General features: G+C 37.3%; 1 protein-coding gene across 8 annotated transcripts in view; it reads right to left on the minus strand.

Annotated features, from left to right (window-relative positions):
• Positions 1-1,546: 1,546 nt before the first annotated feature.
• Positions 1,547-24,863, minus strand: part of scramb1 (scramblase 1) — an 85,570-nt gene continuing 62,253 nt past the window's right edge. For 7 of the 8 annotated variants that reach the window (XM_070099081.1, XM_070099083.1, XM_053799060.2 and 4 more), the window contains 3 exons: positions 22,470-22,634; positions 15,555-15,716; positions 1,547-5,338 (listed from right to left, as the gene is read on the minus strand). In XM_070099081.1, coding sequence (XP_069955182.1) covers positions 5,276-5,338; positions 15,555-15,716; positions 22,470-22,634 — 390 coding nt within the window. In that variant the 3' untranslated portion in view covers positions 1,547-5,275. Of the gene's footprint in view, positions 5,339-11,260; positions 11,322-15,554; positions 15,717-22,469; positions 22,635-24,863 lie in introns of all 8 variants that reach the window. The other variant, XM_070099082.1, reaches the window with a different exon arrangement.

The raw sequence follows: 24,863 nt of genomic DNA on the forward strand, positions 1-24,863 counted from the left end.
CCTCCCTGGGTGGTTGCTGTCTACCAACCTACTACCTAAAAAGTTCAGTATGTATTATTATAATAATCAAAACTAAACACTAAACCCACCAGGGTCATATAGCACTGCAGTTCAGTATGTAGGAAATCAATGCCAGTTAAGAAATCAAGAGTTTATGGCAAAACTTCATTTAAACTTGGGTTTGTTTGAGGGAAAGATGAAGCAGAAGACAGGGAAATGTGCATGGGGACTTCTAAACTGCTGTATCTGAGCGCCTCTGCAAAGACAGTGATTATGTATGAGCGAGGTGAAAGTGTTGAATGATAAAAGTATTTTCTTTTTGGGGATTTTCTTTCTTCTTGGGTCACCCTGCCTTGGTGGAAGACGGCCGACTCGAGAAAAAAAAAAAAAAAAAAACACACACATAAACTTATGAAAATACAGTAAACATAAGTTTTTGAAAATTATGGAAAAACCCCAATTTATTAAGATATGGAAATCCTGAAATAGCAGGAAGCAAATTTGAAAAACTTTGAATACACACAATGACTATTTGTACAAAGGAAAATATTGCTAATATAATAAGCAGGAAAATTACAATTCCTAAAGAAATCCACAGCACTATAAGTACTTTATTTGATATTTAGAATAACTGTCCTCAAACAAATTCTAGATTAAAAATCCTATTTTTTTTTTTTCAACAAGTCGGCCGTCTCCCACCGAGGCAGGGTGACCTAAAAAAGAAAGAAAATCCCCAAAAAGAAAATACTTTCATCATCATTCAACACTTTCACCACACTCGCACATTATCACTGTTTTTGCAGAGGTGCTCAGAATACAACAGTTTAGAAGCATACACATATAAAGATACACAACATATCCCTCCAAACTGCCAAAATCCTAATATAAAGAAAAATTGTTCTGAACAAAAAAATTAGCTAGTTTTAAGTCTATACACTGAATATTATTATACATCTTATGGAACAAGATGGATACACAATAGTTGCTTCATGGTAGTGTATGATGTCAGTATCATTCATGGCTTAATTCCAATACAGGAAGGCCATGCTTTACAGTGCTTTGCTTTAGTGTTTTGCTAATACAGCAGTTTTCAATTACACCCATTCTAACTTTATTCAGACTTTCTACAATAAATAGATCCACCACTCATTAAACTAAAAATTAAAATATTTTAAGGTAACGTGTTTACTGTATGCATTTTTTAGGCCTAGCTATATTGGTCACTTAATATATGATAGTGTAAACATGTTATCAGGCTTTTATATGTATTTGAAAGTGAAAAAAGCGATGATTCACTTTACAGCAGTAGCTCAGAACCTAACCTGCTGTATAAGCGAGGCCCTCCTGTACATGGTTGCACTCTACAAGACTATATACTAATTAATAAGGTACAATTGATAACACATTCACAGGGAAGCACTAAACCCATAACTGTCATAGTTCCTTAGTAACAGGAGATAATCAAGTTTGATCTAGGTAAGGGGTAACAAAATCATTTAATGGTAGGAGAGAGCAAATACAAGCTCTGGACAAATGGAAGGCAGAGTTCTTAGTAATTTTATACACTCATATATTTGTATGAATACACAGTAATCCACACCTGGGTTAACATGGATTAATAACAGTTTCCTAATAAGATTTATAAGGGCAATGTATGTTCAAGGCGATGTATAATCTTTACTACCAACAGAGGCACATTAAGAAATTCTGCTCTTTTATTTCACATTACAACAAACTGAACAGATTATTTGGGATATTGTGGAGCAAAAGGGAGTACAAACTAAGGATAGATTTACACTTTCCAATATAATGAAACAATTCAGTGCTTGATGCATAAACTATCCACATTAAAAATAGTTATTGGGAAAGCTCCAGAAACTTGAGAGATAAATAGAGTAAGCAAGGGTAAAGTTTCAGTATATGTAGCAAGGTGAAGGAGGAAAGAGAAAAAGTGTCATTTTGCCTAGGATGCAAAATATTGGTGAGTGGCAGTAATGAATTAAGAGTATCCACTTCTTTCTCATTAGGAAAGTAGGGCTTTGTTTTAGCACTGAAAATTTGAAAAAATACAAGTTGACAAAATGTTTAAGACACTGGCATCTTATTTAGTGCCTGATTCCTTCAGTTCAGAAACAAAATTTATCAGCTACACAATCTGAGCAGAAAATTCATACAGTATGTGAATTTGTCCTCAATGGGGAAGGGAAGAATCCTTCCTCCGTAACCTGTTTGTCGTAAGAGCGACCAAAATGCTGGGAGCAAGAGACTAGTAACCCCTTCTCCTGTATAAATTACTAAATGTAAAAAGAAAAACTTTATGAAAGCATTTTTTCTTTGCGTCACCCTACCTCTGTGGGAGACTGTCAGGGTTAAAAAAAAAAATTAAAATCTTAAATTCTTGTAATTTTTTTTTTTTCGGTCTGTCTAGAACAAAGCTGCTATCCCAAAAGTTTTTCTTTTTAAATTTAGTTATTTGTAGCTTTCTTTTAAACAGATAATATTCAAACCAATTGTTTGCACTTAAGATTCATTCTTTATCAATACTAATTTATTTCAGTGAGAATAATTTTGCCATAAGGGATTTATGAATCATTAAACTATTGTACAGTCTCACAGAATATGATGGTAGTGGAAGAAATAGTAATAGAAATAATCAAAATTGCTAAAATCATGAAGGTTATTCAGCATTGCACAACAGATGGGGACACTATGTATGTCAGGAAATAAAAGAAGTATGATAACAGAGGGCAAAAAATTAATGACAAATAACATTTATAATTACTTGTGCAGTTTAAAATATTTAAGCTTTTGTGCAAACTGAGGAAAACAAGATTTAGTAGTAGGAAGAGAACAGAATTACAAAGAAGAGGAGAAAGCTGGAGTGAGAAAAGGAAGATTGAGAGATGGAAAGAAAAGAAGAAATGAATAAAATAAAGAGGGGGCAAGAAAGGAGTGAGAAGCAGGAGGACAAAAAAAAAAAAAAAGCAAAATATGAGAAACACCTGAGTTAACTTTCAGAAACACGTGGCATGTCAATTACCAAGAATAACTGTACTGGTTACAATAATTCTTATTATTTGTACATTTAGTTTAATGAATGAAGCTTGGCTGCTGCATTAAATCCACAATTTTACATTCTTTGTGAAAAACCTAATTTAGTTAATATACAATATTCAACTTTCTTCATACATCCTAAAAAATAATGTATTCTGTTAAGTAACATACCATATTTTTCACACAAAATAATAAACAGCTCACTTATATATGCAGTTTTCTATACATTATAAAATAATATATATATAGTTGTGTATATTTGTATAAAGTTTATATAAATCTAATACAAGCTAAATGAAGTACAATACTGTACCTGCCAATACCAGGTCAGAAGCTTGTATGTACGTGTATGTATAGCACGAATGAACATTGTGTTCGCGTGCACATGCAAGTGTACATACATATCCACTAGTTAATTAGTTTCTTGGTTTGTTAAAGTGTGTCTTGCTATACTGCATGAATCTGAACTAATCATTCAATCTTCAATACCATTTTACAGCAAATATGAAAAACAGGAGAAAAAATGCAAATTAAAATTATTCAGGCCATTTAAAATAAAACGTTATAAAAATAAAAATGAGGAAAGTTTTTTATTTAAAAATAAATCAGAGGTCAATGAAAGGGTGTGGAGATGAAACATTATTAAGTACAGGTCTCCCTCAACATTCACGGGCTTCACACATTCGCGAATTCCCAACCGCCAAATTCCCAGCCACCAAATTCCCAGCCGCCAAATCATATTTAAGTTTCCCGCCACCTGCGAGTCCCTACTACCCTCCCTCTGACCCCCGCAACTGGCAGCCAGCCCTCCCACCACTCAGTGTGGTGAGTGTTTTGTTTGTTCATTATTTGCTATTAAACTACAGTATAAATAATGTAAACCCATTCATGACTGCATATTGGAATGGCTATTCGGACAGGTATTAGACGGTGACATCATGTGTTTACTCTTGAACACTGCAAAGAATTAAACATTTCTGCTACAGCTAATAATAATAATAATAATAATAAATAATAAATATGATATAACTGAAGAAGGAAATTGTACAAAAATACGAGGGAGTGGTTGACACATCGTCAGTGTGACTTTGTTTATGCTGGAGTGAACAATAGTCTCCCTGCTCTTCCAAACATTTCACAATAATTCATTGTGTTTGGTGCTTGTAGACTGAGTGTGACTGGAGTGGTAGAGGCAGTGATTGAGGCAATGGTATTTAATAACATACATGTTAATAATAATACATGTACATGTTATTAATAATAACATGTACTATTATTATTTATAACATATATGTTATTAAATGCCACTGCCTCAACCGCTGAATTATTGTGAAATGTTTGGAAGAGCAGGGAGACTAACGTTCACTCCAGCATAAACAAAGTCACACTGACAATGTGTCAACCACTCCCTCGTATTTTTGTACAATTTCCTTCTTCAATTATATCGTATTTATTATTATTATTATTTTTTTTTTTTTTTTTTTTTTTCAACAAGTCGGCCGTCTCCTACTATTATTATTATTAGCAATAGCAGAAATGTTCGATTCTTTGCTGTGTTCAAGAGTAAACACGTGATGTCACCGTCTAACATCTTTCCTAATAGCCATTCCAATATGCAGTCATGAATGGGTTTACATTATTTATTCTGTAGCTTAATAGCAAATAATGAACAAACAAAACACTCAGCACACTGAGTGGTGGGAGGGCTGCCTGCCAGTTGCGGGGGTCGGAGGGAGGGTAGTAGGGACTCGCAGTGGTGGAGGCACTGGTGGAGGCAGTGGTGGAGTCTGTGGTATTTAATAACATACATGTTATTAACATACATGTTATTAAATAACATACGTTATTAAAGCATAACATGTATATATTTAGTACAATTTACGACGTTTTCATGTATTTTATGATTATTCATGGTTCAACAAGTTAAGGAAGCAGTATTGCAATATATTTCCCTACAATATATTGGGGCACCAAACATTCACGGTTTTTCAACATTCATGAGGCTCTTGATCCCCTAACCCTCGCGAATGCTGAGGGAGACCTGTAATTAGGCACTTTTAAAAATAATGCAAATATTAATTATAATGTTAGAGCAAAGACTCCATCCTTCCTGAAATGGAGTGTTTATAAAATGTTAATCACTGTATACATGGAGGTCAATAAAAGGGAGGAATAAAAAAGGATAAAAATAATAAACCTCTGAAATTTTTCATCCAATGATTTAACCGAGCATTCCAATACCATCATTTTCTTTGTTGCCTTGTTTCTCGAAGAACATGAAATCCTAAAAAAGAAAAAAGAAATTAGTGAAGCCCACTATCAACTTTATTACTCACAGCATAATTAAATTACCAATTATATATATATATATATCTTTCTTTCTTTCTTTCAACACACCAGCCGTATCCTACCGAGGCGGGGTGGCCCAAAAGGAAAAACAAAAGTTTCTCCTTTCACATTTAGTAATATATACAGGAGAAGGGGTTACTAGCCCCTTGCTCCTGGCATTTTAGTCGCCTCTTACAACACGCATAGCTTACGGAGGAAGAATTCTGTTCCACTTCCCCATGGAGATAAGAGGAAATAAACAAGAACAAGAGCTAGTAAGAAAATAGAAGAAAACCCAGAGGGGTGTGTATATATATGCTTGTACATGTATGTGTAGTGTGACCTAAGTGTAAGCAGAAGTAGCAAGACGTACCTGAAACCTTGCATGTTTATGAGACAGAAAAAACACCAGCAATCCTACCATCGGGTAAAACAATTACAGGCTTCCGTTTTACACTCACTTGGCAGGACGGTAGTACCTCCCTGGGAGGTTGCTGTCTACCAACCTACTACGGCAGGAAAAGAGGGACTATAAATGTATTAATTCAAGGATTATGTGGAGTAAAATAAAGATTGGATGTGAAAAGTGGGTTATAATAAGCGTGTATGCACCTGGAGAAGAGAGAAGTGTAGAGGAGAGAGAGAGATTTTGGGAAATGTTGAGTGAATGCGTGGGGAGTTTTGAATCAAGTGTGAGAGTAATGGTGGTTGGGGATTTCAATGCTAAAGTGGGTAAAAATGTTATGGAAGGAGTAGTAGGTAAATTTGGGGTGCCAGGGGTAAATGTAAATGGGGAGCCTTTAATTGAGCTATGTGTAGAAAGAAATTTGGTAATAAGTAATACATATTTTATGAAAAAGAGGATAAATAAATATACAAGGTATGATGTAGCACGTAATGAAAGTAGTTTATTAGATTATGTATTGGTGGATAAAAGGTTGATGGGTAGGCTCCAGGATGTACATGTTTATAGAGGGGCAACTGATATATCGGATCATTATTTAGTTGTAGCTACAGTTAGAGTAAGAGGTAGATGGGAAAAGAGGAAGGTGGCAACAACAAGTAAGAGGGAGGTGAAAGTGTATAAACTAAGGGAGGAGGAAGTTCGGGCGAGATATAAGCGACTATTGGCAGAAAGGTGGGCTAGTGCAAAGATGAGTAGTGGGGGGGTTGAAGAGGGTTGGAATAGTTTTAAAAATGCAGTATTAGAATGTGGGGCAGAAGTTTGTGGTTATAGGAGGGTGGGGGCAGGAGGAAAGAGGAGTGATTGGTGGAATGATGAAGTAAAGGGTGTGATAAAAGAGAAAAAGGTAGCTTATGAGAGGTTTTTACAAAGCAGAAGTGTTATAAGAAGAGCAGAGTATATGGAGAGTAAAAGAAAGGTAAAGAGAGTGGTGAGAGAGTGCAAAAGGAGAGCAGATGATAGAGTGGGAGAGGCACTGTCAAGAAATTTTAATGAAAATAAGAAAAAATTTTGGAGTGAGTTAAACAAGTTAAGAAAGCCTAGGGAAAATATGGATTTGTCAGTTAAAAACAGAGTAGGGGAGTTAGTAGATGGGGAGATGGAGGTATTGGGTAGATGGCGAGAATATTTTGAGGAACTTTTAAATGTTAAGGAAGAAACAGAGGCAGTAATTTCATGCACTGGTCAGGGAGGTATACCATCTTTTAGGAGTGAAGAAGAGCAGAATGTAAGTGTGGGGGAGGTACGTGAGGCATTACGTAAAATGAAAGGGGGTAAAGCAGCTGGAACTGATGGGATCATGACAGAAACGTTAAAAGCAGGGGGGGATATAGTGTTGGAGTGGTTGGTACTTTTGTTTAATAAATGTATGAAAGAGGGGAAGGTACCTAGGGATTGGCAGAGAGCATGTATAGTCCCTTTATATAAAGGGAAAGGGGACAAAAGAGACTGTAAAAATTATAGAGGAATAAGCTTACTGAGTATACCAGGAAAAGTGTACGGTAGGGTTATAATTGAAAGAATTAGAGGTAAGACAGAATGTAGGATTGCGGATGAGCAAGGAGGTTTTAGAGTGGGTAGGGGATGTGTAGATCAGGTGTTTACATTGAAGCATATATGTGAACAGTATTTAGATAAAGATAGGGAAGTTTTTATTGCATTTATGGATTTAGAAAAGGCATATGATAGAGTGGATAGAGGAGCAATGTGGCAGATGTTGCAAGTATATGGAATAGGTGGTAAGTTATTAAATGCTGTAAAGAGTTTTTATGAGGATAGTGAGGCTCAGGTTAGGGTGTGTAGAAGAGAGGGAGACTACTTCCCGGTAAAAGTAGGTCTTAGACAGGGATGTGTAATGTCATCATGGTTGTTTAATATATTTATAGATGGGGTTGTAAAGGAAGTAAATGCTAGGGTGTTTGGGAGAGGGGTGGGATTAAATTATGGGGAATCAAATTCAAAATGGGAATTGACACAGTTACTTTTTGCTGATGATACTGTGCTTATGGGAGATTCTAAAGAAAAATTGCAAAGGTTAGTGGATGAGTTTGGGAATGTGTGTAAAGGTAGAAAGTTGAAAGTGAACATAGAAAAGAGTAAGGTGATGAGGGTGTCAAATGATTTAGATAAAGAAAAATTGGATATCAAATTGGGGAGGAGGAGTATGGAAGAAGTGAATGTTTTCAGATACTTGGGAGTTGACGTGTCGGCGGATGGATTTATGAAGGATGAGGTTAATCATAGAATTGATGAGGGAAAAAAGGTGAGTGGTGCGTTGAGGTAGATGTGGAGTCAAAAAACGTTATCTATGGAGGCAAAAAAGGGAATGTATGAAAGTATAGTAGTACCAACACTCTTATATGGATGTGAAGCTTGGGTGGTAAATGCAGCAGCGAGGAGACGGTTGGAGGCAGTGGAGATGTCCTGTCTAAGGGCAATGTGTGGTGTAAATATTATGCAAAAAATTCGGAGTGTGGAAATTAGGAGAAGGTGTGGAGTTAATAAAAGCATTAGTCAGAGGGCAGAAGAGGGGTTGTTGAGGTGGTTTGGTCATTTAGAGAGAATGGATCAAAGTAGAATGACATGGAAAGCATATAAATCTATAGGGGAAGGAAAGAGGGGTAGGGGTCGTCCTCGAAAGGGTTGGAAAGAGGGGGTAAAGGAGGTTTTGTGGGTGAGGGGCTTGGATTTCCAGCAAGCGTGCGTGAGCGTGTTAGATAGGAGTGAATGGAGACGAATGATACTTGGGACCTGACGATCTGTTGGAGTGTGAGCAGGGTAATATTTAGTGAAGGGATTCAGGGAAACCGGTTATTTTCATATAGTCGGACTTGAGTCCTGGAAATGGGAAGTACAATGCCTGCACTTTAAAGGAGGGGTTTGGGATATTGGCAGTTTGGAGGGATATGTTGTGTATCTCTATACATATATGCTTCTAAACTGTTGTATTCTGAGCACCTCTGCAAAAGCAGTGATAATGTGTGAGTGTGGTGAAAGTGTTGAATGATGATGAAAGTATTTTCTTTTTGGGGATTTTCTTTTTTTTTTTTTTTGGGTCACCCTGCCTCGGTGGGAGACGGCCGACTTGTTGGAAAAAAAAAAACAGTAATTATGTATCAATTAAAATAAACCTACAAGTACATTGTATTTTTAAAGGGGCAAGTTATGGAAGAATTTTGCCTCATAATTTGGATCGATATATCAGCATGAGCGAAATTAAGAAAAATAACTGAAACCATTCATTAACGAAAAAGATATAATGGAGAATAAAGAGCAATATATTTAGCAAAATAATTAGTAGGAAGCAAAAAGTCTAATGCCTTACATGGTGACCTCATTTATGGAGGATCAATACACCAGTGGCCAAATCCTAATTTGTTTTACTTTCATTGTCAAGTGGAAGCAAATAAAATTAATAAACATTAAATACATTGCTGATTACATACTGTCGAGCCAAATAGTCAAACGCTGTATGTACTGGTGACCTCACGCAAATATCAATTAGCCACAGTGTCAAAAACTAATTTAAACAAAAATTACTTTTAAAAGTTTGTCAAAAATCTGGGAATTTTTACATGCATCAAAATTAAGCAAGCTATTCACACTGCATTTATTTTTCATCATTAATAAATGCATGATTACAACAGCAGCAGGTGATACACAAGCACACAAAATATAAACAACATGCCTTTTGCTACTACCTTATTTAGTTGCTTAACTTAATGTAACCCTTTCACCGTCAGAAGCAAGTTGTCAGTTTATTTAAATTTGTTGAACTGCATGATATATACATATTACAACAACTTCATAACCGAGGTGCAAAGTTGCCGTCAGCAAATCCAGATTTCGTTTGGAAAATTTTGTTACTTATTGATGGATGGTCATGCTAGTTGGGAAGTGCCAGTCAGTAACTCTCACCATAAGATTACTCTCGTTTACTTTCATCAAAATTTAAACACCCTAGAACACCTACTGGTATATTAAAAAAATGAGAAGAGACAAGACAATATATGAAGGAAGAGTAAATAGCAATTAACCTTGTACCCTCTGGAAAGTATGGTTGAATTAACCCTCAAAGTGCACAATCCTTTATAATTAAACATCTGTGTGTGTAACAACAAACCTGATTAAATCTCAATGTACTTACCACTAGTACTATTTTGAGCTAAAGTACAAAATCTTACTCAAAACCTTGGAGAAAAGATTGATACTATATATGTGCCCCATACAGCAAGCCAATTTGTTTTCTAACTGAAAAAGGGAGGAACAAGACTGCTGATGACCTAGTGAATGGCTTCATTGTGATGCCTGAAACCTTCCTACTGATACTGATACTGTGGTGGGATCATGTCTGGAAGATCAGACCAACAATAATTGACCTAAATAATTCTCAAAAGCTCCTTCTTGAGTTTTAAAATACGTAAACTAATACAGTCACTACATATCTGTTAACCGGTGTAGCACAACAATCCTAAAAAGTTATCAAGGATGACTAGAGGAATGTCCAACATTGGAACCAGTGGAAAGACAGGAGGAGACTAGGTCCCTTGAAAACTTAAGGGACAGAGCATACATTCTCACATATGCCTTAGTAACGGCTTGTTAAAACAGATACTGGCCAGTCTCTGCCAGAGTTAACAGATAAATAGCAGGGATCCAGCAAAATGCATGTCTAGGACCTCAAAATGCAACTGGGACCCACTGGTCTTAAAGCAGTAGATGATAGGAGGGGTTGGCTTCCAAGGAAAAATGATCTGCCACACCATCTTGAGAGCCAAGCAAACCAGTGTAAGTAGCAGCCAAGTAAAGCCTGGAGCATGTAAAGGGACATCGTTGAGAACTGGCTACCACAAATCCCAAAGATAATTCTGAGTACAAGAACTCAAAAAAATGTGGCAATGGCTGAAGAAGTCTCCACAATAAAGAGGCAAGAGCAATGTGTACGCACAATGGAAGCAGGCTGACAATTACAGTGGGTGGATCAGAGGCCTTGGCTGGTGCCTGCACAACACCACAGGGTAACAACTGGAGCAGAGTTGAACAAGAGTTTAGAGCATTCAGACCTAACCAGCATTAAAAAAAGCAATAGGTAAGGACAGGATTCACATTTTCCAACCAAGTTCCTAGGGTACTACAGCAGAAATTGAGCATTAAAATACTTATTAACAAGGATTAAAATAAATTTGTGTAACTTTTTTTTTTTTATCTTGAAATACAATAAATACATGTACCGTAAACATGAAATATTCATAGGTTCTTTAATTCCAAAGCATGCATAGCACAACCATTCCTTAATTTAAAAGCAAATAAATTAACAAGTAATACTAGTACAATTCTCATTAGTGAAATGTGTCTGATGGCAATAGGGTTAAAATAAGCCATTTTGTTACTGAAATGGCCATTGTTGTACTGTACTTTTTATTTTTATTGCCACAAGTCATCAGTCGTCATTGGCCTTCTCAAAATGCATTACATCCTGAAAGTTGGTGACAAATAACACATAAGGACAGTACCAGGAAATAAAAATTAGAAATTCTAGTACAATTAAGTAAGAAATATTTAAAATACATTTCCCTATACAGTATCATGTTTTAAAAACTAAGTATTCCATTCACTGAACTATACATACTTTTACATTTTTATCTCTTAATTACAGTGTTAATAGCAGATTTACCAAATACAATGAACTAAACTGCAACAACACTACACAGATTACTATCTATTTAAAAATAAAGAAAGACTTAAAATCTGTATGTATGCACATAGGAAAGACAAGTCCTTTCCTAAGAGCAAGAGATCACTGCATTCTGATGCTGGTACATAGAAAAAGATGCAGAGAAGACAATGGACAAAAGAGGAAGGACACTACAAGTGCCAGAGACAATTTTTGACACCAATGAAGTAGGATACAGTACAGCTCAGGCAGTAAAAAACCAAATACTGTCTGCCAAGAAAAGTAATGTGAAGGATACAAGGGAATTGGTTAACCCTCACAGAAGAGCAACTTCTTTTAGAAACAGTTTCAGTAATTAGTCCATCCTTTTATCATGAATGATAAACATTAAGTTTCCATGTAGGTAGTAGGTTGGTAGACAGCAACCGCCCAGGGAGGTACTACTGTCCTGCCAAGTGAGTGTAAAACGAAAGCCTGTAATTGTTTTACATGATGGTAGGATTGCTGGCATCCTTTTTTCTGTCTCATGAACATGCAAGATTTCAGGTACATCTTGCTACTTGCTACTATATGTACAAGCATATATATACACACCCCTATGGGTTTTCTTCTATTTTCTTTCTAGTTCTTATTCTTGTTTATTTCCTCTTACCTCCATGGGGAAGTGGAACAGAATTCTTCCTCTGTAAGCCATGCGTGTTGTAAGAGGCGACTAAGATGCCGGGAGCAAGGGGCTAGTAACCCCTTCTCCTGTATAAATTACTAAATTTAAAAAGAGAAACTTTTGTTTTTCTTTTTGGGCCACCCTGCCTTGGTGGGATACGGCCGGTTTGTTGAAAGAAGAAAAGTTTTTGTTGCCACTTCATTGCCAAATGTATCATGACTGCTGTATTTAGTGTACTGTAATACACAAACCTAAATAAACCTAACAAAGAAAACTGCATTTGAAAAAGTAGGAAGCAATTAACATCATGTACTGAGTAAAAAAAAATTCACATAGTAAAATGAGAGGTTGGAACAACTGGAATGAAATCTATGACAAAGTGACATATTAAACAGGAAAGAAAAGGATGGGTGAACAGCATATTCCCAGAATGATATAAATTCATGGACAATACTACACACAAGACAACTCAAGAAACTGAAAAGACAGGAGCACTAGCAGGATTTTTTTTTTTTATCACCGCCATCTCTCACCAAGGTAGGGAGACTTCAATGCCAAGTTACCTCACCCCACAGATATGCAACCAGTTTTCAAGTTGGCTAGATCAGCAAGGCATACTACCTGGCTAAGCACAAGAGTGATTCAAGGCAACAGTGAGAGCCTTCCATAAGCCAATAAAGTATTTCTTGAATAAAAGTAGAGGAAAAACACCAAATGATATACAAGATGCCAATGCCATATGGAGGCTCAGTTGTCAAGACAATTCAAGTTAATTCAAAACCATCCAAAATTAAAAGTCTAGCACTAGAAACCATTCAAAGATGAAAAAGAAAAAAATCCAAAGCAAAAAAAATAGCCTCTCTATTGCATGAGGAAAATAAGAAAATACAATTACCCAAATATCTAAGTTTATGAAACTAGAAAAGGAAGACTTCTTGATACAGTACAAGCCAGAGAAAAATAAATACATATAACAAGGTAAGTACAGAATATAATGATTATACTTCTACTTTTAACAATAAACGTTGTAATTAATTACACATACCCAAATGGTGCTTGATATTAAGAGAAACATCAAAAGAAAGAAATTTAACATTTCACCATGTAAATACGTAGAAAATAAAAATATTTAAATTGTGAAAACATCAATCTACAAGAAGACCAAATATATATACACACACACACACACACATGCATTCACATACATGTGTACATGCACACACACTCATACAAACATACCCACCCCAGAGGATGATGGATTTGTGAATTCACTTGGTGACTCCAAATAAAATGAGGTAGAACTAATTCCCAATTAAGCTATTAAATTTGTTTTCATATCTTTTATATTGCACTTATGGTATTTAGTGTGGTTGTAATTTATAACATTAATGCTGTTTCCTCACAGCCTCTCTTCACTTAACAACAAAGTTCCATTCCTAGGACCACATCGGTAAATGAATTCGTCGCTAAGCAAGCGGCATACTATAATGGTAGTTGGTTTGTGTCAACGATCTTTGATATTGTTTTAATGTCACCTTTGCACAATTTATAATATTTTTAGAATATTTTTAAATGTTTATACAGTAGTGTACTGTATATTGTAATAAACAGAATAGAGGAAATCAGCTCTAATATACATTATTTACGTATGCATACTGGTCAGACAGCCTGTCGTAAATCCAAGTCGTCGGTAAACAAGTAGTACTACATTGCTAAGAGAGGAGAGGCTGTATCATCCTCATTTCCCTAAACACTTCTTTCTCCAGAGCCCCACATCTGTTTTGTATCCTGTTTAGTATGCATCCTCTTTTTTTTTCTAATTCAACAGGTGTCTTCCACCAAGGCAGAGTGCCCCCCTCCCCAAAAAAAAAAACTAAATTCATCATCAGCGAGGTAAAAAGCTCAGTACCAAGGCACAATCCAGGCACCTCTATAGTTTATCCTCACAACTGACAAAAACACCCACCATTCTTACCACTAATAGATATAAAATAAGCATAATAATCACCTCGGTAGAAGGCAGAAAAATAGAGTGATCCAGAGGGTGGTGGATAATATAACATTCAATGGTAATAAGTTTCAGCTGCTTAGATATGGAAAGAATGAAGAATGCAAGAGGGACACTTTGTACAATACCCGAGAGGACCATCAAACAGCACAAAAGGAACACCCAGAAGACCTGGGAGTAATTAACTGGCTGACCTTTGTGTCAAAAAACTAGGTAAATGTCACGATAACCATTATATAGATGGGGTGGATAAGGAGAACTCCAAAACATAAGAAATGGTGCCACTTGTGACAATTTAAAATAATTTGTGTTCTCTCATTTAGAGTACTGCTAATTGCTGACAGCCCTGGTCAGAGAAACAGGTACTGGAGCTGGAAAGGTACAGAGATCATTTAAAGCCTGCATAGAGCCAATAATTATTTAAATTACTGGGAATGTTTCAGTATCCTAAACATGTAATTAATGAAGAGAGAAAAATATACGATAATATATACCATACATGAAAAGTACCTGTGGGCCATGCCCCAAATTTGTACAATGCTATAACATATCAGTGAAAAGTGTAAAATAAACCCAGTGAATGGCAGGGGCACCATGGGCATAACAGAACACTCAACATCTGTGGTTCAAGACTATTCAACATCTTACCAGAAGATATAAACACACTGCTGGAACAAGAGTACATAGTTTTCAAGAGGTAACTGGACAAGTTCTCCATGGGAAAGTGGAACAGAATTCTTCCTCCGTAAGCCATGCGTGTCGTAAGAGGCGACTAAAATGCCAGGAGCAAGGGGCTAGTAACCCCTTCTCCTGTATATATTACTAAATGTAAAAGGAGAAACTTTCGTTTTTCCTTTTGGGCCACCCCGCCTCGGTGGGATACGGCCGGTGTGTTGAAAGAAAGAACTGGACAAGTATCTTCAAGTCCCAGATCAACCAGATTGTGATGGGGAGGCGAGCCAGCAGGCTGTCAGTAGCAACAACATGAATGACCAAGTAAGCAGCAAACAAGTCTGATCCAAGACCAGGCTCTTGGAGTACAAAAAAATCTCAAGATTCAAAGATATGTCAAAGGCACAGGTACCATCATTCAACTCCCTCTTCCCAGGAGTTTGCCGACATCATCAGACTACCCTCTGACATCCTTCAGAGTGTAGGCACTGTATTTCCCACTTCCAGAACCCCTCTCACACTTCAACAGCACTTCTACTAATAACGAGTTTCTTGTCATTCACTCATATTAAACATGCTCCTTTTGTAAAATAAGTAATGCAAAATTTTTCTGACAATAATAAGAAATAATGTATTGTAATTTAACTAAAACCCATGAAACAAATGAAAGTAATAAAAACAGGATACTTACAATGAGGAACACTGCACCAAGTAAGGTGGCTTTCATTTTAACATCCAGATCCTGGGGGAAAGTAATACCAAAATTGTCACTATCAGTGAAGGCCTCTTTCACAAGACCTGTCCACTGTTTGCTGATCTTGCCAACTTGAACATCACCATCAGCTGATAGTACCTGAAAATGGGAAAGCCTATCAATCTTTTTACTGATGATTAGGTTTAAAGCATGAATAATAAAAAGAAAATTCTTGAGTCTGGAGTCACTACCACAGATAAAGCAAGATAAAATGATACGTACATCTTCCTCAGTTGAAGGGATACTCTTTGGGAGTTTAGAATTTCATGCATTATTTGGGAAATAGGAATACATGTACCTGATAAGTTTTCTGAACTACATTTTTAGTCAAAGAAGCCTGGGGGAGAGTATAATATTTGATTGTACTAAGACAAAAATTTGCCATGGAAATGTACATGTGGAAATATACTGTAATCTGTAAATGCTACTGACAGCATTATAAACATAGGTTTATGTATTAACAAGTATACGAGTCAGAGTTATGACAAAGCCTCAGGCACAGCTAGTTGTTACTCGGGTCTATAACGTACAATGAAAGAATAGTGCCGATAACCTCAGTTGTCTCATATGTAACACTTTAAATTCTGTGGGAACTTCAGTCAGTTCTTAAACAAAACCAATGCATAGTTTGACTTTTTATGGCATCTGTACAAGGCCTGTTTAACCCGTAAACGGTCCAAACGTATATATATGTTTTTTTCAACATTTGAAAGTATATAAAAAAGTAGATTTTTTTTTGTTATATTTGAAAATATGTAAAAAAAATGTAGATCTACTTTTGGAGCACTACGCATGTGAACGTAGATCTGCTTGGACCGTTTACGGGTTAAATCACATACAGACCAGTTTTAAATTTTTTTAATTCTGGTAGCATAATCTTTAAGTGCAACAAGCTGCTCTGAAAGAAGAGACTTCATAAGCAGATTAGATTAATTACATTTAAACTCTTGCAACGATAATTAGAAAGCTCCCAAATTTTCATAGACAGCGAAGCTGATAAACTTGTCCAAAATATGGAAAGTGTGAAACCATACAGGCCAATAATATGGGATACATTTTAACAGATTAAACATCACTTGTGTATTAGTTTACAGAAACCAGATGTTAACCTTGATATTTTTTTTTTTTAACAAGTCGGCAGTCTCCCACCAAGGCAAGGTGGCCCAAAAAGAAAATCCCCAAAAAGAAAAATACTTTCATCATCATCATTCAACACTTTCACCTCACTCACACATAATCACTGTTTGCAGAGGTGCTCAGAACACAACAGCTTAGAAGCATATACGTATAAAGATACACAACATATCCCACCAAACTGCCAATATCCCGAACCCCTCCTTTAGAGTGCAGGCATTGTACTTCCCATTTCCAGGACTCGAGTCCGGCTATATAAAAATAACCGGTTTCCCCAAATCCCTTCACTAAATATTACCCTGGTCACACTCCAACAGATCATTAGGTCCCAGATACCATTCGTCTCCATTCATTTCTATCGAACACGCTCATGCATGTCTGCTGGAGGTCCAAGTCCCTCACCCACAAAACCTCCCTTACCCCTTCCTTCCAACCTTTCTGAGGACGACCCCTACCGCGCCTTCCTTCCCCTACAGATTTAAACACTCCATGTCATTCTACTTTGATCCATTCTCTCTAAATGACCAAACCACCTCAACAAACCTTCTTCAGCCCTCTGACTAATACTTTTATTAACTCCACACCTTCTTCTAATTTCCACACTCTGAATTTTTTTGCAAAATATATGAAACATTCAGTATTAATGCTGATTTTTAAAGATTTTCGTTGTTTTTTTTAAAAAATGTGTTAAATATAAAGAAAATGCTGAAAATTCAGTGAAAATCATATTTCTTCACATATTTCGATGATTCTAGCCTTTTCCAAGATTGCCCTTAGACATTGCCCTTATACAGGACATCTCCATTGCCTCCAACCGCCTCCTCGCTGCTGCATTCACAACCCAAGCTTCACACCCATATAAGAGTGTTAGTACTACTATACCTATAATACATTCCCTTCTTTGCCTCCATAGATAAAGTTTTTTGTCTCCACATATACCTCAATGCACCACTCGCCTTTCTTCCCCTCATCAATTCTATGATTAACCTCATCCTTCATAAATCCATCCGCCAAAATGTCAACTCCCAAGTATCTGAAAACATTCACTTCTTCCATACTCCTCCCCAATTTGATATCCAATTTTTTTTTTTTATTTTTATTATTACACTGGCCGATTCCCACAAAGGCAGGGTGGCCCGAAAAAGAAAAACTTTCACCGTCATTCACTCCATCACTGTCTTGCCAGAAGGGTGCTTTACACTACAGTTTTTAAACTGCAACATTAACACCCCTCCTTCAGAGTGCAGGCACTGTACTTCCCATCTCCAGGACTCAAGTCCGGCCTGCCGGTTTCCCTGAACCCCTTCATAAATGTTACTTTGCTCACACTCCAACAGCACATCAAGTATTAAAAACCATTTGTCTCCATTCACTCCTATCAAACACGCTCACGCATGCCTGCTGGAAGTCCAAGCCCCTCGCACACAAAACCTCCTTTACCCCCTCCCTCCAACCTTTCCTAGGCTGACCCCTACCCCGCCTTCCTTCCACTACAGACTGATACACTCTTGAAGTCACTCTGTTACGCTCCATTCTCTCTACATGTCCGAACCACCTCAACAACCCTTCCTCAGCCCTCTGGACAACAGTTTTGGTAATCCCGCACCTCCTCCTAACTTCCAAACTACAAATTCTCTGCATTGTATTCACACCACACATTGCCCTCAGACATGACATCTCCACTGCCTCCGGCCTTCTCCTCGCTGCAACATTCATCACCCATGCTTCACACCCATATAAGAGCGTTGGTAAAACTATACTCTCATACATTCCCCTCTTTGCCTCCAAGGACAAAGTTCTTTGTCTCCACAGACTCCTAAGTGCACCACTCACCCTTTTCCCCTCATCAATTCTATGATTCACCTCATCTTTCATAGACCCATCCGCTGACACGTCCACTCCCAAATATCTGAATACATTCACCTCCTCCATACTCTCTCCCTCCAATCTGATATCCAATCTTTCATCACCTAATCTTTTTGTTATCCTCATTACCTTACTATTTCCTGTATTCACTTTTAATTTTCTTCTTTTGCACACCCTACCAAATTCATCCACCAATCTCTGCAACTTCTCTTCAGAATTTCCCAAGAGCACAGTGTCATCAGCAAAGAGCAACTGCGACAACTCCCACTTTATGTGCGATTCTTTATCTTTTAACTCCACGCCTCTTGCCAAGACCCTCATATTTACTTCTCTTACAACCCCATCTATAAATATATTAAACAACCACGGTGACATCACACATCCTTGTCTAAGGCCTACTTTTACTGGGAAATAATTTCCCTCTTTCCTACATACTCTAACTTGAGCCTCACTATCCTCGGAAAAACTCTTCACTGCTTTCAGTAACCTACCTCCTACACCATACACCTGCAACATCTGCCACATTGCCCCTCTATCCACCCTGTCATACGCCTTTTCCAAATCCATAAATGCCACAAAGACCTCTTTAGCCTTATCTAAATACTGTTCACTTATATGTTTCACTGTAAACACCTGGTCCACACACCCCCTACCTTTCCTAAAGCCTCCTTGTTCATCTGCTATCCTATTCTCCGTCTTACTCTTAATTCTTTCAATAATAACTCTACCATACACTTTACCAGGTATACTCAACAGACTTATCCCCCTATAATTTTTGCACTCTCTTTTGTCCCCTTTGCCTTATACAAAGGAACTATGCATGCTCTCTGCCAATCCCTAGGTACCTTACCCTCTTCCATACATTTATTAACCCTTTGACTGTCGCAACCCCCAATCCTGAGGTGTCTCCTGGTGTCGCAAAATTTAAAAAAAAAAAAAATTTTTTTTTTCTTATGAAATGATAGAGAATCTTTTCCCGATTGTAATGACACCAAAAATTTGATGGAAAACTGATGGAATTATGCTCTCGCGAAGTTAGCGACCTCGGCGCTGTTTACAAATTGGCGATTTCGCCCACTTTGAGCCCTATTTTCGGCTAATTCCCTTGTTCCAGTCGCCCAAACCCATAGCTATTTCTTTAGAACTCCATTTTTTCTATCAATTGAGTACAAGAAACTGCCCATTTACCGATTTCAACTACCTAATAATGTGGTCAGAAATTTGCAATTTGGCCAATTTCACGAAAACTAAAAAAATATGACAATTTCAAAATATGATCCAGAATGAACAATGCAGACATTCCTGGCTCTAAAATAACATTTTCTTTGTTCATCAGTCACGTCTCCAGGCCCCTCTGATATTACTCTTGCTTTCTATTTTGAATTATTATTCAAACAAAAAATAGAAGACTTACTATTATGCAGACTACTGCAATACTGTAATAATTGTATAAATAACATCAACCCATTCATGACTGCATATTAGAATGGCTAGTTGGACATTTATTGGACAATGGCATCATTTGTTTACTTTTGAGCATTGGCAAAAATCAAACATTTCCCCTATTTTGAGCTCCATTTCTAGGTTCTTTTTATAGTAAAATCAATCAAAATCACCTCTATTTCTATAATATGTTTTCCATTCTATCAAATGAGACCAAGAAAACGAGAATACAACCATAAATACTATACGAAAATAGACCACAAAGTTGGCATTTTAATTAAAAAAAACGGTCGGAGTTTTTTTTTCTCATTATGCACTGCGTGCTTCAGGATTTTTTTTATATGGTGCACACTGACAACACAGACCCATTCTCTCACATGTGGGCCTACCAGCTTTCTCCTGCCTGATTTGAAGCCGCTAGAATTTATGAGTATATATACGTAAAACATGGTACCTCGTTAGACGTATATATACGGCCGCGACAGTCAAAGGGTTAAATAATTGCACCAACCACTCCAAAACTATATCCCCACCTGCTTTTAACATTTCTATCTTTATCCCATCAATCCCAGCTGCCTTGCCCCCTTTCATTTTACCTACTGCCTCACGAACTTGCCCCACACTCACAACTGGCTCTTCCTCACTCCTACAAGATGTTATTCCTCCTTGCCCTATACACGAAATCACAGCTTCCCTATCTTCATCAACATTTAACAATTCCTCAAAATATTCCCTCCATCTTCCCAATACCTCTAACTCTCCATTTAATAACTCTCCTCTCCTATTTTTAACTGACAAATCCATTTGTTCTCTAGGCTTCCTTAACTTGTTAATCTCACTCCAAAACTTTTTCTTATTTTCAACAAAATTTGTTGATAACATCTCACCCACTCTCTCATTTGCTCTCTTTTTACATTGCTTCACCACTCTCTTAATCTCTCTCTTTTTCTCCATATACTCTTCCCTCCTTGCATCACTTCTACTTTGTAAAAACTTCTCATATGCTAACCTTTTCTCCCTTACTACTCTTTTTACATCATCATTCCACCAATCGCTCCTCTTCCCTCCCGCACCCACTTTCCTGTAACCACAAACTTCTGCTGAACACTAACACTACATTTTTAAACCTACCCCATACCTCTTCGACCCCATTGCCTATGCTCTCATTAGCTCATCTATCCTCCAATAGCTGTTTATATCTTTATTTATATTTTTCTTTATCTAAATCATTTGATTCCCTCATCACTTTACTCTTTTCTATGTTCACTTTCAACTTTCTACCTTTACACACACTCCCAAACTCGTCCACTAACCTTTGCAATTTTTCTTTAGAATCTCCCATAAGCACAGTATCATCAGCAAAAAGCAACTGTGTCAATTACCATTTTGAATTTGATTTCCCATAATTTAATCCCACCCCTCTCCCGAACACCCCCTTAGCATTTACTTCTTTTACAACCCTATCTATACATATATTATACAACCATGGTGACATTACACATCCCTGTCTAAGACCTACTTTTTCCGGGAAGTAGTCTCCCTCTCTTCTACACACCCTAACTTGAGCCTCACTATCCTCATAAAAACTCTTTACAGCATTTAGTAACTTACCACCTATTCCATATACTTGCAAACCTTGATGTGTCCCTTTATAAATTACTCCTAAGTATAAGAAATTAGATACTAATTAAACAGGTTAGTTTCTTCATTAATTTTTAAATACTGTATTTGCAAAGAAAAAATTCCTTTTTTTTATTATAGTACCGGTCAGCCATCATGTCACGTGGGGTCCGAAACCTGGATTGGGTAATAAACACTCGTAGGACATTAAGTACGTATGTTAGACAGAATATATGGGGAGCACCAAAGCCTGACCTGCGTCTCTCCTGTCTAGCCTTCAACTGACTTACAGTGCCTAGAGGGTGAGCGGCATACAAATCATGCTAGGTCAGCTGTAACAGTGAATAACAGTCAGTGATTCACGCAGGAGCAGAGGATCAGCAACGGTCGGTATACGAGCCATTACTACTGACACTAGTAACTGGTTACTGGTACTGAGATAACTGGTACTACTGAGAATCACTAATCCGGCAATCAGTTATCCAGTTCCATCAGTAATCCGATACTAATTTCGGCTAGCATAATTTCAAATTTCATCATTATACCGACTCAAAAATTGTACAGATGGCTATAAATCCACAGCAGAAAGCCAGTGGAGAAGAAAGTAGTGATGCAAATGAGGAAGATGTAGCAAAAAGAATCCGGCAAACTCACTAATCCAGCACACTACAGGTCCCAATGATGCCAGATTAGTGATGGCCGACCTGTACTGACAAAGTACAAAAGAAGCATTCAACAAATACTGACTTCTCAGCAAGTGATAACCAAGTTTTAGTTACACCAGCTCACCTTGAATTCAACATCACCACAAAGACTCCATGTGCAGATTGGACCTTCAATTCTGAGAATGACATCATCTGAAGAATTACGGACAGTGTACTTCGGGGCTAGAATACTCCACTCTTGACGGACGGAACCTATAACGTTACCAGGTGGCGAGGTAACCTCGATACTCTGCAAAATAATAAACATTAGCCATTTACTTAAATAAGCAAATTAATTGCTTGAAGGAATGATGAATATTGTTTCTCCACATTTACTGCTCATATTAGGGGACTCAAGACAAAATTTATGCCTCAACATATTAGTGCAATTTAAAGGGGCATACTGTATAACTTAGTTGTAGATTGATTAATGAATGATTAAAATAAGTGGTAGTAATATTCAAAATGGCTAAAAGACTAAGAGAATTATCAACTGGTTATACATATTTCCTTATCTCTCTTTCCCCAAAACTATTTTTGCTGATGGTGTAAAAATTATTTCTAACTATGAGAAACTGGTCGATCTCTTTCTGACAGACTTAGGGAGCACAAAATAGTGTTAGGCTTGCCGACACTAACAATGCTCTTTTCTGTCACGTCAGAGATCATAGCCATCCTATTGACTGGTCTTCTGCTAAAACTGTCTTCCCTACTTCCAACTCGAACAGTCGCCGTTTAGTTGAATCCTCTCTTATACACAACTTTCCTTGTATGAACCTTAGCCCTGGCTTCGTCTCTGTAGATGCCTTCCTCTCCCACTACATTGTAAAATGCTCCAAACTTCAGAACACCCATGACTTAACCTGAATCCTCATTTTTTCTTCTTCTTCTTTTTCTTCTTCCTCTTCCCCTTTCCTCTCTCCTTTTCTCCTCTGGGTTGTCTTTCTCTCTCCTGTCTCGTGTTTCTGTTCCTTCTTTATTTTATTTCACCACTTCCCCTTTCAAGCACCTCGGTGCGCTTGCTCTCCCTCTGTGGGTTTCTAGCTCTCTTGCAGTGCTCCCCTTCCTTTGTATTTGACTGGCTCGTCTTCCTTATTTCCCACTTCTACCACTACCACTACTACTACCTCTTCTTCTTCTACTACATCTACTGATGAAATTAGACACATGTGCGGCGTCTGGTTGTCTTTGTTGTGGACGTTTCGCCATCCAGTGGCTGGCTGGATGGCGAAACGTCTACGGTGGGGATGCCCGGGTGTTGTGCATGTGTCATTTCATCCTGTCGGTATTATATACAATTCTTGTACTACTACTACTACTACTACTACTACCACTACTACTACCTCCACCTCTTCCTGCCTATATATAGCCGTCCTGCTCCTCCTCTGTTAGTGTGACTTTGTCAATGGTCCAAGTCGGACCGAAACGTCGTCGTAAGCTTCTGTCTTTTATGTGCGGGTTATTTGTGTTTCGTTCCAGTCACGGTATTGTGCCTTTCTGTTATTTATTTATTTAACTATGAATGTGTATATAAATACTCAGTTTAGCTTTAAACATGTACAGTACCACACGTTATAAATGAACATTAATTTCAGAGTAATTATACAATTTTCTGTATCTTACAATAAAGTGGAATTAGATTAAATATTAGCTGCAACTGGGCAAAAATTAACTAAAATGAATGTGCACTGTTTAATCTGAGAGCAAAACAAAAATTGCTTAATGGGTTAATTTCATTATGTAGAAGACTACAGTCTCTGTAAAGCCTATTTAACTTTTCTTTGTTATTCAAAAGTTTCCTAAGTCAATACTATACAGTGGACCCCCGGTTAACGATATTTTTTCACTCCAGAAGTATGTTCAGGTGCCAGTACTGACCGAATTTGTTCCCATAAGGAATATTGTGAAGTAGATTAGTCCATTTCAGACCCCCAAACATACACGTACAAACGCACTTACATAAATACACTTACATAATTGGTCGCATTCGGAGGTAATCGTTATGCGGGGGTCCACTGTACATGTATTTATGAATATGTAAATTAAGAATGTTTCCATAAACTGAAACAACACTGAAGCTTAAAATGGTTTTGGACTTCAGTTTGGGCAGGCTAGCTCCCAGACCAAGGTGGGCTGGAGGGCAATTATTTATATCCAGCTGACCGAGCTGCACCAGCCCACTGCTGGGGAAGCTAAAACTATGTGAGAGATCTTGACATCACATGAGCTGGTGAATGGGAGTGAAAAGCTTGTTATGATATTTGAAGTTTTATTAAAGAAGTAATATAACCTATGTAGATATGAAATACTTACTATACTAACTTGAAACTAAATTTATATCTAGGCCAAAATGCCTACAAGTCTCGTGGTTTAGTTATTAATACCTTTGATATGCATACCTTTGATGAGTTCCAAGAGTTTTTCTACTCTCTGAGCCCAGTCTTGGGCCAGGCTTGTCTGGTGTTTGCCTGGTCAACCA

Source organism: Cherax quadricarinatus, chromosome 66 (genome assembly GCF_038502225.1).
Source record: "Cherax quadricarinatus isolate ZL_2023a chromosome 66, ASM3850222v1, whole genome shotgun sequence".
In the NCBI taxonomy this organism is placed as follows: domain Eukaryota; kingdom Metazoa; phylum Arthropoda; class Malacostraca; order Decapoda; family Parastacidae; genus Cherax; species Cherax quadricarinatus.